This window comes from Polypterus senegalus, chromosome 15 (genome assembly GCF_016835505.1).
Source record: "Polypterus senegalus isolate Bchr_013 chromosome 15, ASM1683550v1, whole genome shotgun sequence".
Lineage (NCBI taxonomy): Eukaryota > Metazoa > Chordata > Cladistia > Polypteriformes > Polypteridae > Polypterus > Polypterus senegalus.
Window position 1 is genome coordinate 66,629,799 of NC_053168.1, and position 14,589 is coordinate 66,644,387.

The 14,589-nt window shown below is 37.6% G+C and overlaps 1 protein-coding gene across 2 annotated transcripts in view; it reads right to left on the minus strand.

Annotated features, from left to right (window-relative positions):
• The window catches only part of rundc3b (RUN domain containing 3b), a 241,720-nt gene that overhangs the window by 17,254 nt on the left and 209,877 nt on the right, over nucleotides 1–14,589 (minus strand). The window contains exon 9 of one of the 2 annotated variants that reach the window (XM_039737021.1): nucleotides 7,818–7,964. The exons of the other annotated variant lie outside the window; for it this stretch is intronic. Coding sequence (XP_039592955.1) covers nucleotides 7,818–7,964 — 147 coding nt within the window. The remainder of the gene's footprint in view (nucleotides 1–7,817; nucleotides 7,965–14,589) is intronic. 2 annotated transcript variants of the gene reach the window in all.

Here is a 14,589-nt window from a genome sequence, read left to right on the forward strand (position 1 = left end):
TTTTCACTTTGATTCTTTTTGTTCTTCATTCTTTTTTTTTTTAGCATTTTTCTTTCTTTAATGTGTTGAAGCAATTTGACTAAGACGGAACAAAGTTTGCTCAGACTCCTCTTGGATCTGAGTAGTGTGACATCTCATTTAGATATTGGAGTGACAGGTTTTACAAGCTTATGCATCCCGGTGATCTGCTGAGTTAAGCTGTTGTGACTTTTGTGTTCCTTCTAAGTGACTCTTGGCAAACTGGGCTATAGAGAGGGGGCATACAAAGCATGGTTTATCATCACGAAGGTTACAACAAAAATAAAGGAAACCTGACATGGATCAAAGGGCCTGGGAGAAGTGTTCACCTGCTTAAGCCTGGTGAAAAGGCTGACTAAAATATCTCAGTTGGGGTCAGCTAAAATAGCTACATGTAGCCACCATGTTGACACATCACACATGAGGCAAATGCTTGGTGTCAGGTACCAGATGAGCAATAGGCATGTGTTAGATACACCTAAACATGCTCAGACTCCCCTACATACACACACACCACTACCTCCGGAACCACTAGGAAGATGGCCTCTTAACTGTACTTGGTACCAGAGTACCTTAGGTCAGAGGTCAGTGATTTGTGTTTTAAGTTAATCTGACTTAGTTTTCACAGTCTCCCATGCCCCATAAGGCCCCACTATAAATTTGCAGGACTGGCTATGTATTTTTTTTTTTTATAAATTAAATAAAATGTTTAACACAATTACACATGGCAACTGCATATACAGTAATCCCTCCTCGATTGCGGGGGTTGCGTTCCAGAACCCCCCGCGATAGGTGAAAATCCGCGAAGTAGAAACCATATGTTTGTATGGTTATTTTTATATATTTTAAGCCCTTAGAAACTCTCCCACACTGTTTATAAATATTCTCCGCACAGTTATACAGTAAACTCTTGTTTATCGCGGTTAATCCGCTCCAGACAGATAAATGAATTTCCACGAAGTAGGATTCTGTATTTATAAATCTAATATTTTCACAGTTAGAGCATTGACAACCTGCTTACGACCTTCTAAATACGTTTTTTAACATTATTAGAGCCCTCTAGACATGAAATAACACCCTTTAGTCAAAAGTTTAAACTGTGCTCCATGACAAGACAGAAATGAAAGTTCTTTCTCACAATTAAATGAATGCAAACATATCTTCCTCTTCAAGGTGCGTGTCAGGAGCAGAGAATGTCAGAGAGAGAGAGAGAGAAAAGCAAACAATCAAAAATCAATGGGGCTGTTGGGCTTTAGCACTGCGATAAAGCGGCTGCAATGAAGGGATCAATGTGAAGGTAGCCTTTTTCAGCATTTTTTAGAGGAGCGTCCATATCTTCTAAGCAAACAGCCACTGTGCAAACAGCCCCTCTGCTCACACCCCCTCCACAAGGAGCAGAGAATGTCAGAGAGAGTGAGAGAGACAGAGAAAAGCAAACAATGAAAAATCAATACATGCTGTTAGAGCTTTTAAGTGTGCGAAGCACCGCGCGGGAAGCATATCGTATATCATTGAGGAGTTTTATTTAATATGTAATACGTGCTCTGATTGGGTAGCTTCTCAGCCATCTGCCAATAGCGTCCCTTGTATGAAATCAACTGGGCAAACAAACTGAGGAAGCATGTACCATAAATTGAAAGACCCATTGTCCAGAAATCCATGAACCAGCGAAAAATCTGTGATATATATTTAGATATGCTTACATTTAAAATCTGCGATGGAGTGAAGCCGTGAAAGTCGAAGTGCGGTATAGCGAGGGATCACTGTATATACCATGTTTGTGAAGAAATACGTTTGACTTGAGAAATACCCATCTTTTCCTTTAAATAAACTAGATCAGCGTAAATTTTCAAAGAATGACATATTCTATGTGTGTGCACCTTTTCCCAAAAAAAGTGTTAATTTAATTCTTCTCCTGAATTATTTTAATCAAATTTTCTCAAATTCAATTGAATTATTTCAGCTATTGTCACATGACATGCTTTTACTTCCATTGCATTTTATTTGAATATTTAATAATTGGATTTCTGCTCTCTGAAGAAAAGTGTCATTTAAACACTACTCTGTGTCCATGCAGACTGTGGTCAGATGGCTGTCTCTGTTAACAATGATCAAATGTTTATTCCGATTTAGGGAAAAGTGATGTTTTTTCTACATAGTGATGAAGGTTGATTAGACATGATTCCTAATTAATCAAATTGTTTTGCTACAACTAATCCAAAATCCATCCATCCATTTTCTAACCCGCTGAATCCAAATACAGGGTCACGGGGGTCTGCTGGAGCCAATCCCAGCCAACACAGGGCACTAGGCAGGAACCAATCCCGGGCAGGGTGCCAACCCACCGCAGGACACACACAAACACACCCAGCACACACTAGGGCCAATTTAGAATCGCCAATCCACCTAACCTGCATGTCTTTGGATTGTGGGAGGAAACCGGAGCGCCCGGAGGAAACCCACGCAGACACGTAGAGAACATGCAAACTCCACGTAGGGAGGACCTGGGAAGTGACACCTGGTCTCCTAACTGCGAGGCAGCAGTGCTACCACTGCGCCACCGTGCCGCCCACTAATCCAAAATAAAACTAAATAAAATTATACAAGATGTAAATTCTGATTACTCTTCGAACATGAAAGAGCCCAAGGTGGAAATTTTATAGCCACCATTTTTTAGTGAAATCCTTTGATTTGACAAATAAGAAAAATGGAAGACACAACAATCTTCTCTTTAAACCACATCAGTCAGTGACTTCACACACATGCAGCAGTTGTTTTCCTAAACATTTAGAGTTTACAACTTATTTGTCTGTATCTAATATATCTAGAATTAGGATATTGATAGATAGATAGACAGACAGAAATCAAGAAAATTAAAAAGAAAGAAAACTTCAGACTTGGCAGCCCCAGTCTCAGTGACACATCAGGCAGATGTTGGTATAAAGGAGCCCCAGTAGCGTTTCTTGACACACTTCTGCTGAATAATTCGGTGGCTGAAAGTACTAACCAATATACTGTATATGTCTAAATTACCGGTAGTATTTTTTATATTAAGTATTTAAGTGTTGCATGTTGTTTTTAATTTTAATTATTTATTTTGTCTTTTTTCTCTTTCTTTATCATGTAAAGAACTTTGAGCTACATTGTTTGTATGAAAATGTGCTATATAAGTAAATGCTGTTGTTGTTTTACACAGTTTATATGCACTGGCAAGAACCACACATAGAGCTTTGAGGAAGAACTTGAATAACTGATTACTTTATTATTTTTAATAAATTCCTCACCTCCCATTTCATTTTGCCCTTATGGATGGTGCTTCAGAAAAGTAATATTAATATAAGCCTCTCAAACCAAGTTTTCTTTTAAAGAAAAAGATTTTGCCACCTACAATAATAAATATTATAAACAGCAGTTCATATAAAATTGTCACTATGTAAGATCTTTCATAATAGGTTATTGCTATGCACCATCTTTCCCTTATTTTTGAATTGCAAACTGATTTGCTGAAACAGTGAGACAAATCCTCCAGACAATTCCCTGTTCGAACAAACGTATTGACATTTCAAGTGATGGCAATTCATGATATGGTTTCTATAAAATCCCACAGGAAGTATTCTGCTGATAGTGTACTGATATATACAGTACAAGGTGTTTCAATTTATATTTATTATTTTTCTAGTCAGCTAGATTAAGACACAATGTAACTCAGGGTGCATTTGTAATTCATAAATCTTGATCTTGTTCAAAAACAAGTATTTATGTGAGGCAGTGTTTAATGGATATACAGTTAAAAAAAAATGCCAACAAGTTTGACACTCGTGATTAGGGAATCCAGATTCCCGGACATTTTTCATTCTCGCATTCCCAGGAATTGCAGCAGTTTCATTCCCGGGAATGCGGGAATGAAAATGTCCGAATCTGATTCTACGGAACGTCCAAGCTCGCATATATAGCGTGTAAAAGTGTAAAAATCAATCAAGAAATAACAGAGTTATAGTTGAAAATAATTAAGGTGGCGCCATTGCTGCAGCTTGCACTTCATCAGACAACAGCTTTGAACAGCAACTTGAAACTGCAATACGTCAGACTGTTGTATCCGCATTATCTGTGCCAAGAAACTTGCCATCACAGATTGATGACAAGAAACTGGATGCATCAGTAAAAGCTGAAATGGCGGTGTTTCAGAGCAACGGCAAGCACGGGCGTTGTTTAGAACAAGTGTATCAGTATCTGATGATTGTGCCGCCTACTTCAGTGGAGGCAGAGCGTGCTTTCTCAGCGGCTAGCGTACTTCTGCGAAGGTGCGCTCTTGCCTGGATGACCGCACGCTGGACATGTTAATAATAATAATAATAATAATAGTAAATTACATTTATATAGTGCTTTTCTCAGTACTCAAAGCGCTATCCACACTGGAAGGAATTGGGAAGCGAACCCACAATCTTCCACAGTCTCCTTACTGCAAGGAAGCAACACTACCAGTGTGCCACCTATGAGGACGTTGTGCTTTCTGAGCTCTTATTACCACAACGAAAGATACATGTACTTATATGACAGCATGAACTGATTGTAGATAAGGTTAGTCTTTTATTTGTGTCAACATATTGCAGTAGTTTTATTAAAAATAAGTGTTGGTTGTTCTAAAACCGTTCACATGTGAGATGCCCGTGCATTGTGTCATCCCCGGGAGCCCGGGATTCCCAAATTCCCGGGAATGGATAAACCCATCTGCGAATGGATTCCCTACTCGTGATGACTTTCAAAAAGCCCAAGAAAGTTATTTCACGCATTAATAGAAGCAGACAGCCTCACATGTGATATTCATATCAACTGTTTTGGAAATCATTCTAATGGATTGCTAATATTGTCTTTCATTTTCTTGATTTGACTGATTATGAATGCATTACAAAAAATGTACACAAACACATGCGGTACAGAAAGTTAATATGCTTAGCCTATGTGTACTATAGTGGGGGGGGGGGCTTAGGGACATAAATTGAAGTACTACTAGGAAAGAACTCCTTAATCATGTGAAAACTGACATTTGAACCTCTGTTTCACCATTTCAAGTCCCACTGTCTCCTATCGTGAATATTATATTTACTAAGTGATGGTCACGGACTCTTTTGTCAAGTGTAACTTTCTAGCTTCACCTTATTTTCTCAAAGGGTGTTTATGCTTTGATCATAACTTGATTACTACACTTCCTGTATTTAATTTGCTTACACTTATAGATCGTTTTATGAAATGATGTGTGGCGGTATGACTATAAATGGTAGTCAGTCAGTCATATTCCAACCCACTATATCCTAACACAGGGTCATGGGGATCTGCTGTAGCCAATCCCAGCCAACACAGGGCGCAAGGCAAGAACAAACCCTGGGCAGGGCGCCAGTCCACTGCAGGGCACACACACACCAAGGACACACTAGAGACACATTAGGATCACCAATGCACCTAACCTGCATGTCTTTGGACTGTGGGAGGAAACCAGAGCACCCGGAGGAAACCCACGCAGACATGGGGAGAACATGCAAACTCCACGCAGGGAGGAGCTGGGAAGCGAACCTAGGTCTCTATACTGCGAGGCAGCAGCTACCACTGCGCCACCGTGCCGCCCACTATGAATGGTGGTAAATGAAATAAAACTATAAAAGCAAACAATGGCCGCTTTGGAGAAGATGAGAGAGTGAAGCAGCGTGTTCAGTTGTACTGACTCTGCTCAGAAGCTCTTGATCCTTGGATGAGGTACCTTCTCTAAGGAGACAGCTGTTCTCATGTGATTTTGTTCCTGGGTATTCATGATGTTCTCACCTGGTCCAGTCACAAGCAATCACACTAATGTTTGTATGTAAATATGCAAATATTACGTTTTTGGTGATATAATAGTAAGTGATGCTTCCTTAAATCTCTTTGCATATTCTCCTTGTGCCTGCATTGACTTTTCGTTGGGCTCTCTGGTTTTCCTCTCACATGCGTGTTTGATTAACTGGTGTTTTTCACTTGGCCGTGTGGAGGTGAATGTGCTCAGGTGGATTAGCACCCCATCCAGTTCTAGTTCCTGCCCTTGGCCCACTGCTGGGATACAGTCCAGTTAATGTGTTTAACTGGGATGTTGTTCAGTCCTCTGTACTGGAATACATGAGTAAATTTATAATTTGCATTTGATTGGTGTTGACAATTTAAATAAATAAATAACAGAAATGTAGAAGTGAAAACAGCAATCAGAAATTGTTCAATTCATTACTTCTAAAAACGTTCAGTACAATAGTGTTTGTATGTGCTTCAGTTACAAAATATTATATTAAATACATAAAAAAACATCTGGGTACTCATAATAAATCTTTTAATACCTCCTGATTTAAACTAAGTGGCAGTACAGTGATACTCCTACTGAGTTCAGAAGAATCAGATGTCAGAATCAGTGCCAGTTTAATATACTGGGTCAAATCTTTTGTGTTTGATATCAGTAAACCCGCCATAAATGTATCTGCTTAGGATGAAATGTGACTTTTCCTATATTATCCCTAATTAAAGAACAGTAGAATAAATTTAAAACTCCCAAATTTGTACAGCATCTAAAATATTTTGATTTTGCCATGTCCTTCAGGTCAGTTTTGACTCACCTTTGAATAGTAATGGATTGTCCACTAAATTTAGGGTAGTTTGTTCATAACCCATAAAAATATCCTAAATGTCATCTTTTTAGCTCAGAAATGTGAATGTTTTTAGCAATGTGAACTAACTGTGCTAAAAGCAAAACAATTTTCCAAATGTTATATTAAGGCACAATTGCTACATATTTTGAACACTGCCATGTCCTTTGGGTCAGTTTTGACCCACCATTGACGTTAATGGATTTCCTGCTGCATTTAAGGTGCTTTGTCTGTTGACATCACATAAAATATTCTTAATGAAATCTGTTCTAAATGTTAGAATCACTGACACCGAGGTACTCAATCTATATAAATTAGGTTTGGGTGAAATATTTAATGTCCAGGACACCTAAAAGGAGGTGTCAGAATTGTGTTGAAAAGGACCCATAAGGAACAGCATTGGGTCAGAATATTAAAAAATCTTAAGTAGGTTATGGAACTGAAAAATGAGATCTTTGTGTTTTATTAATCAAAATGACTATGTATAATGACTTAGTAAAAACTGGAATATTTGGTTTATGTATGTAATAAACAGACCAACTGTATAAAAGAAATGGCTCACAATGATCTGCTCCAATGAGTCCCATCAGAGGTTTGCTTTTTACAGTGTTGAGACTCTGAAGATCAGCATAGTCTGTTCAGGATAATAAGTAATTACAAAGCTTAGTGGTAATATGAGGTGCACGAGGCGCCCAGTGCACATTTCCAGTAAGAAGCAGTGTGGCACTGAACTCTCTGTATGTGTGCTTTACTTCACAAAACATTCAAGAGGCAGGCTTCAGTCCTTCCATGTTAGTGTTACAGACAACATGAGTATTCTTAGTTGGGTTATGTAAAGCAATTGCAAGACTTCTTCTCAAAAGAACTCTACTCTTGAGCAATCTTTCTGCACCACAACAGAAATGAAATGAAGAAAATTATGTCGTGGTGTACCAGGAAGGCTTAATTATATCTCGAAGTAGACATCATCACATACAATGATGAAAAGCGAATGTATAGAGGTATATAAGTTTGAAGGAAATCTTTTCTTAACTCAGATTTTCTCCTTTTGAGAAACTTCTAAATCTGTGTATCAGGAGCAAGACATGTGACTTTAAAGGAGTTAAAGAAGACAACATACAAGAAGCAGAGTGGTATACGTACTCTTCCCACTGCCCTGCACGCTTTCTGTAGAACAGTGTATCCAAGGCAACAGCACTGGAGTCCAGAGCCCCCGGGGAAGGCCACTGGTTTGTTAGATGGGCTTTTAACTCTTGTCTTGACCTCAGATCATGGTTCTTTAATACAGTCCTAAAAGGGAATACATGGAATCAGGAAGGTTTGCCTTTGAAACAATTGTGAGGCTTTGGAATTAAAAAAAACTGACATATGACATCAATTTTGAAAGTGGAATCTTGATTTGAAGGAGACAAGTTTGAATTTCAAGGCTTCTACCAATTCTCTTAACAGGGAAAAGCGCGTTATTACTGCTTCTGTGTCCGTGTTATGTTTCATTTGTCCTGCCCTTCAAAGCCATTGCTGTCTCACGCCCCTCTACCCCGTCTTCACCACTTGCATCCCACTCTGACAATAAGTCAGCTAAGTAGGCAGAGGACATGGTGGAACTAGAGGAGAGAGTACAGATGATGACAAAGTTTAAGGTTGGGATATTAGCCTATGGTAAATGAAAAGCTGAGGGTGAAAAATACAAAAAGGGGGCAGTAACTAGATTTACTGTACATAAAATGGGAATAGCACAGAGGAACAAATAAAAGCATAGTCAGAAATTAGGAGAAAAAAATACAATGTGGAATAGGTTGCCATATTCAAAAATGGATACAAACGCTAGTAAGAAAACAAAAATAAGAAGTTAAAATACTCCAAGGTACCTGAACTTCACATGGTGCAGCTGTTCAGCCCTACTATACCAGAGAGCAACCGCATTGTTACAGAAGAGACCCTTGACCTCCTATTTGGAGGTACTGATTCTCATCCTAACTGCAACACGCAGAGACAGAAATGCTCCTGTATCTTTTTTGAACTTCAGCCTGCACCAGTAAGTTGTTTATCATAACAGTCAAAATGATTTCAGCAGGTATCTACATTCTTTGTGATTTGGGCTGTAGTGCTGGATTCTGGACTTAGGACTTTGGGCTTGTCATGAACGCAGGGTTATTTGATTTGTACTCAGAATTATCTTGGTCTTGACCATTGGTCTCACCAATATGTTTTGTGGTCTCGATCAAGACCTGCTGCCTTCTTTATTTGATTTTTCTCCCCTGCATATGATTCACATTTGTGTCAAGCTTTCATTTAATGCATTTCTTTGTGAACTTTCACATATTTTGGGAATGTCCTGGTTAATTCTGTTTCATGTCTGGAATTGTTACTGTTCTCCTTTTCATAGTAATAATTGCTTATCATTCTTCTTCTAATAGATTATACAGTATATGCATAGAAATAACAAATTCTTCAATTAACTTGCAATCAATGTTAATCTCTACTTTTCTCTGCTTTCTTTTCCAGTTGTCTTTGGTGGCATTTTATTTGAAACACTGTGCAGTACTGCCTGCTATGTTGGAACTTAACCTCCATAATCTGCTTTTTCTCAAAAAAAAAACACGTAAAAAGCATTGTGTTTTTTGCTTGAAAAATGACATTTTTATTAAATCTCATATTTCTACTGTAAAACGTGCAAAACACTACAAGTACAACGTGTAGAAAGTATAATTATGAATAATAATATGAAAATAATAATAATGATGATGCTAATACCGTATATACTGTAAAAGAAAAAAGTGAAACTGTTTGATCATAATCTGTTTTTCTGTCAAGACTTAAAAACAGTAAATGTAGCATTTTTCTGTTTTTCAGTACTATATTAGAAAATTAAAATGAAATAAGTCCTCCTATTTCTATACTGCATCCACAGACATCAGCAGTATTGAAACGCACAGTGAGGAGTCCACAAAGACATTAGCTACCAGGGGAAAAAAATCATAAAAAACATTTGACAGTAGAAACTGAATAATTAAGAAGAGCTGCAAAGAGCAGGTACAAAAAAGAAAAGCTAAAATCTTTGACAAAGTTAGTTTATGTAGATTCAACATTTATAATGATTTCTACATTGTTTTATGTGCTAACATGAGTAGGGTGTGTCACACAGTCTTATCTTTATAGTCGATTTCTTGTTATTTAATGGCATAAAGAATATTACTGGTACAACACACTAGACGTGGATCTGTGTGGAAATCAGTGGTTTATGAAAATGTCAAGGTTCTGTTCAACGTCATTTGAGTTTTCCTTCAATGCAGCAGAACTATCTTCATGAGGCTGGGGGCTACATATTGTTACATTATTTTTTGAATGCATTCAATGTAATGGCAGGTGAAAAATATTCTTGACATAAATAATATGGCCTAATTTCACCCTACACCTTTTTTAACTTTTTTTATTATAATAAAGTGCAACTCGATAGTCAAAACACAATATATTTTTAGTCTCCCACTGAAAACCTTTGAACTAGAGTACCATTTATAGACTAACCAAGACCATAAGACCATTGGGCGGAGTGGTGGCTCTGAGGTAGGGATCTGCACTGGCAATCGGAAGGTTGCTGGTTCGAATCCCATAAATGCCAAAAGTGACTCTACTTCATTGGGCCCTTGAGCAAGGCCTTAACCAGCAATTGCTCCGTTCTGGATATGACGTTAATCTGCATCCAGCCCTGCATGTTGGCCCTCCAACCTTCAGGGAAAAACCTGGGGGTTGGTGGCAGAATTGGCACTCCAGCCACTATAAAAAAACTCACACTGTTCCAATCGATCTGAACTAATGTGGTGCTGAGATGTCACCCGTTGCATGACTGCACTCAGGTCCTAATCTGGGATCCTGAGTTGGTTTGTCATGTGGTCGGTGCGGCAATGCACTGCATCAGTGCGTTCTCCTAACCTCCTCCTCCTCCTCCTCAAGACCATAATCTTGTTATCCTACTAAAACTGATCACCAAGCTCTTTCAACTGGTCTTGGTGCCACCATCTAAAACTGGATATTGGAATACCTAACTGAAAAACCCACACTTATTCTCACCACAAGTACCTTACAGGGTGGTGAACTGAGCTTTCTGCTGCACAGTGTGGCCAACTAAAGTTTTATCAATAAAAATAAAATCATAGCGTTCATTTCTAACATAATTCAGTTGGGAGGTTCACTATCTGACACTGTGGTGCCAGCAGAACAATCTTTAATGTCACAAAAAACTTTGGAAGTGGTCATGGACTTAAAGAAGCATACTCCAATGTACACTGACAAAAATGCTGTGGAGAGAGTCATAAGCTTTACATTTTTAGAAGTCATTATCATTTATGAAAATTTGTGAAAACACATTTTGGCTATTGCTAAGAAGGCTCACCAAAGTCTTAATGTCAAATTCCTGAGGACAACCTGAATCTTTCCATCACGCTCACTAACTTCTCTAGGTGCGCTGTGGATTCCTGTCCTCACTGGCAGCTTAAAGTCTTGGTACAGCACCTCTTGAGAACAAGGAATTTGCAGGGAGTAGGAAAGTCCGCTCAGAATATTACCAGTACAAGGTTCCTCCTATAAGTCATACTGCCTTAGTACAGGCCCATTAGCACTTACACCACTAGATTCAGGGACTGCTTTCATCTTTGGGTCAAAGGGCTACTCAACAGTCGCTTATACTGACAACTGCATGAGTGTATCTGATCTGTGTTTCTTACTGTGCCTATAAAAAGTTTTCACATTTTACTGTATACAGTGTTGAAATACAGTAGTATATTTAATTAGGCCTTTTGACACTATGAGCAGAAAAAGACTCTTTAATGTCAAAGTAAAAACAGATTTTTGCAAAGTAATCTGGCTTAGGCCAAACATAGCATCTGATGGCCAAAAAGCTCAATTTTGGTCTTAACAGAACACAGAAACTTCATCCCATTTGATGACATCCCATTTGCTTTGAGGCTATTCTCTGTGCATTTTATTTTAAAGTGCATTCTCTGTGCTAGTCCCCATAAAGCTATAGCTGATGAAGCGAAGCACCTGAGCAAAAGCTCTGAATTTTCTTATACGTTTTCGAGAGTTGTACATGTCAAAAGTTTAACTTTCACACTTTAATCCCATGTATTAATTTAAATTAAATTTCTTTATTTTGAAGGAGATTTCTTTTTCACTTTATATCACTTTTTTGAACTGACATATCCTCATGTTGAAAGCCACTGCAATGAGGCAATGAGTTGCTATGTGGCATGGTCTGGTTGCTGATACGACTTTAATGAACTGAGATGCAGTGGCGTTGGCGGCTTTATCTGAGATACAGAATCAAGCAGTGAACCAGTGCTTGTAGAAGGCATTAGTATTAGTACTTGATATTCTGGTTTTGACTCTTGCTCTTTTGTCTCAACTAAGGTTTTGTCTTAGTTTTTTGGCTCTGGTTATTAAACAGAATTTTCATGGTGAACAAAATGTATTAATTTTGCTCTAATTAGCACATTTCCCCAGTTTTGATGTCTCTACACTGGTTACCTGTGTCATTTAGAATTGACTTTAAAATACTGCTTATGGTTTACAATGCCTTAAATAATCGCACTCCATCTTATATATCGGAGTGTCTGACATCTTATATTCCAAATCGTAACCTTAGATCTTCAAATGAGTGTCTGCTTAGAATTCCAAGAGCTGAACTTAAAAGAAGTGGTGATTCGGCCTTCTGCTGTTATGCTGTTATGTGAGTTTATTTCTCACTCTTTGAGAGAAATACATCTTTAGTTTCTGAACTAAAGATGCATTTATCAATCAGATTAATAAAAAATTGTGCCAGAGAAAAACTTTGGATGGCTGGTTTGTGAAATAAGATAGGAGGCCATTTTGGAAAAGAAGAAGGGTTGTGGCTCTCAGCATAGTGGGGTTTCAGACCGCTTTGTGTTTTTTGTGAAGGGCAAAAGAACACTCAAAGAACTGCTGCTCACGTTTATAGATTAGATTAGTAAATTCTTCTAACACATTTAATGGTTAAGTAGTGGAGCATGTACTCTGCCATGCCTATATGTCAAATATCTTTACTTCTATTGCAATAACACTATTATCTTACATTATTAATCTGTGTGCTTTGTTTTTTTTTACATCATTTCCATCTAAGAGTGACCTGATCTTTATAATATTGTATTTATTCAAATTTGAGATTATATTATTTGTAATATTTGCTGTACTGTTAAAGATAATTATTTGCAGAAAAATGAAAAAAACACTAACACCATGTTGTGCAGTGCCGGCTGTATCCTGAACCCGCTGCAAAGGAGTCTATCAACAAGGGCTGCTATACATGTCTATGCCATTGTTAGTTTACTTATTTTGGGCACATGGGGGGTCAGTTTGTGTAAATTCTTTCTGTCAAGTAAATCACTTTGAGTACCAGGCTCAATGTTTTGGGACACACTGAGCAGGATGGTGGCTGTTTTTTTTTTCCTGTAGAGCACGGTGTAGTGTGGTACAGCACATGATGGAAGTGCTGAAAAACAACAGTGGTAAACTCTGATTGTTATATAATTCAAGTTTTTGTGAGAAGATTCTCTCAGCACTAATATAAGAGAACTTTTTTACAGATGTTTCAATTTTCTGGTACAATCTTTAAAATAGCGATATTAGAATACACACACACAGATACACATCATTTCCCAACATCAACATTGCTCCAAAAAAATGGCAACTTCACAGAACTGGAAAGAGTTCCTGCACCACCACTTGTTTCTTTCCCACTTTTCAAGACAGTCTTGTTTGGGTTTTGTTCTGTTAATAAATTTAAATTTGTATTATTTTTTTCAGTTCCTTATGTTAGTTTATTCATTACTGTGTTATGTTATTTATATCCTTATGTCTTTGATGGGTAAGACCCCTAATTAGGTAACAGCCATCATGTGGTACATTAATTTTGCTACTGCACCAGAAAGCTATAAATATCTGTGGCAGCCACTGTATCAGTGCAGTGGCATTAGTTTCTATATTTTATTCCTGTACTAACTGCACTAAATGGCAGCAGTCTGAAATATAATTGGAGTCAGGAGATGAGAGTTGGTAAAATAAACTAGCCAAGTTCAAAATTGGCAGACTGAGTGTTGAAGAAAGACGCTCTGAAAGAAAAACCACAATTGAGGTTAAGGAACACAGAAAGTAAATAAAAAAACAGTAAAGTGTTTTGTTAATAGAGCCAAGAAGTAAACCAAACGGCATAGTGAAAATACAGAAAAAGTCTGCATCTAGAAATCAATACTAAACTAAAAAAATGGAGCAAGTTTTTTTTAAGTTGGAGCCACAAACCTGGACAACCAGGAAGTGCATGATACTGACCTTTATATATTCGACCCAGTAATGTGATGCACTACGTACACTAGCAATGTCATAAGCAACTGTCAGCAGGAAGATCTCAAAATGGCGGTACTCATAAGAAAAACAAGATGCTGCCAATTTATTTTTAATATTGTCAAAGTCCTGATGAAACCAAAAATAATTTAACTATTGGACTCTTTGGCCACCAGATCGCACTAAACCATTTTTCAAATATTTTTAGTGACCAAAAAATTATTTAGAGTAATTAAAAACGACACTACGGCAAATCTCACAAACGGCTCCCTTTTCTGTGCTCCTTTGTTAGTTTTGTGGTCTTTAGATCATTTTAATTTTGGCATTTCTGTGTTTTGATTTTAATTTTAGCATTAAGGAATTCACTTGTTAATTTATTTCAGTATTAATTTTGTCTAGTTATGTAATTCTTATCTTTTTCTTAGAATTAGGCTCTTTTGAATTTTGCTTTTTATTTTGAATTACAGATTTGCATTTTTTTAGTTTTAATTAATTATTAGACTCTACAGCGCTAGTGTTTTTGATGGCTTCCCTCCCCTTTTGAGTAAAGGAGTGGCACTGT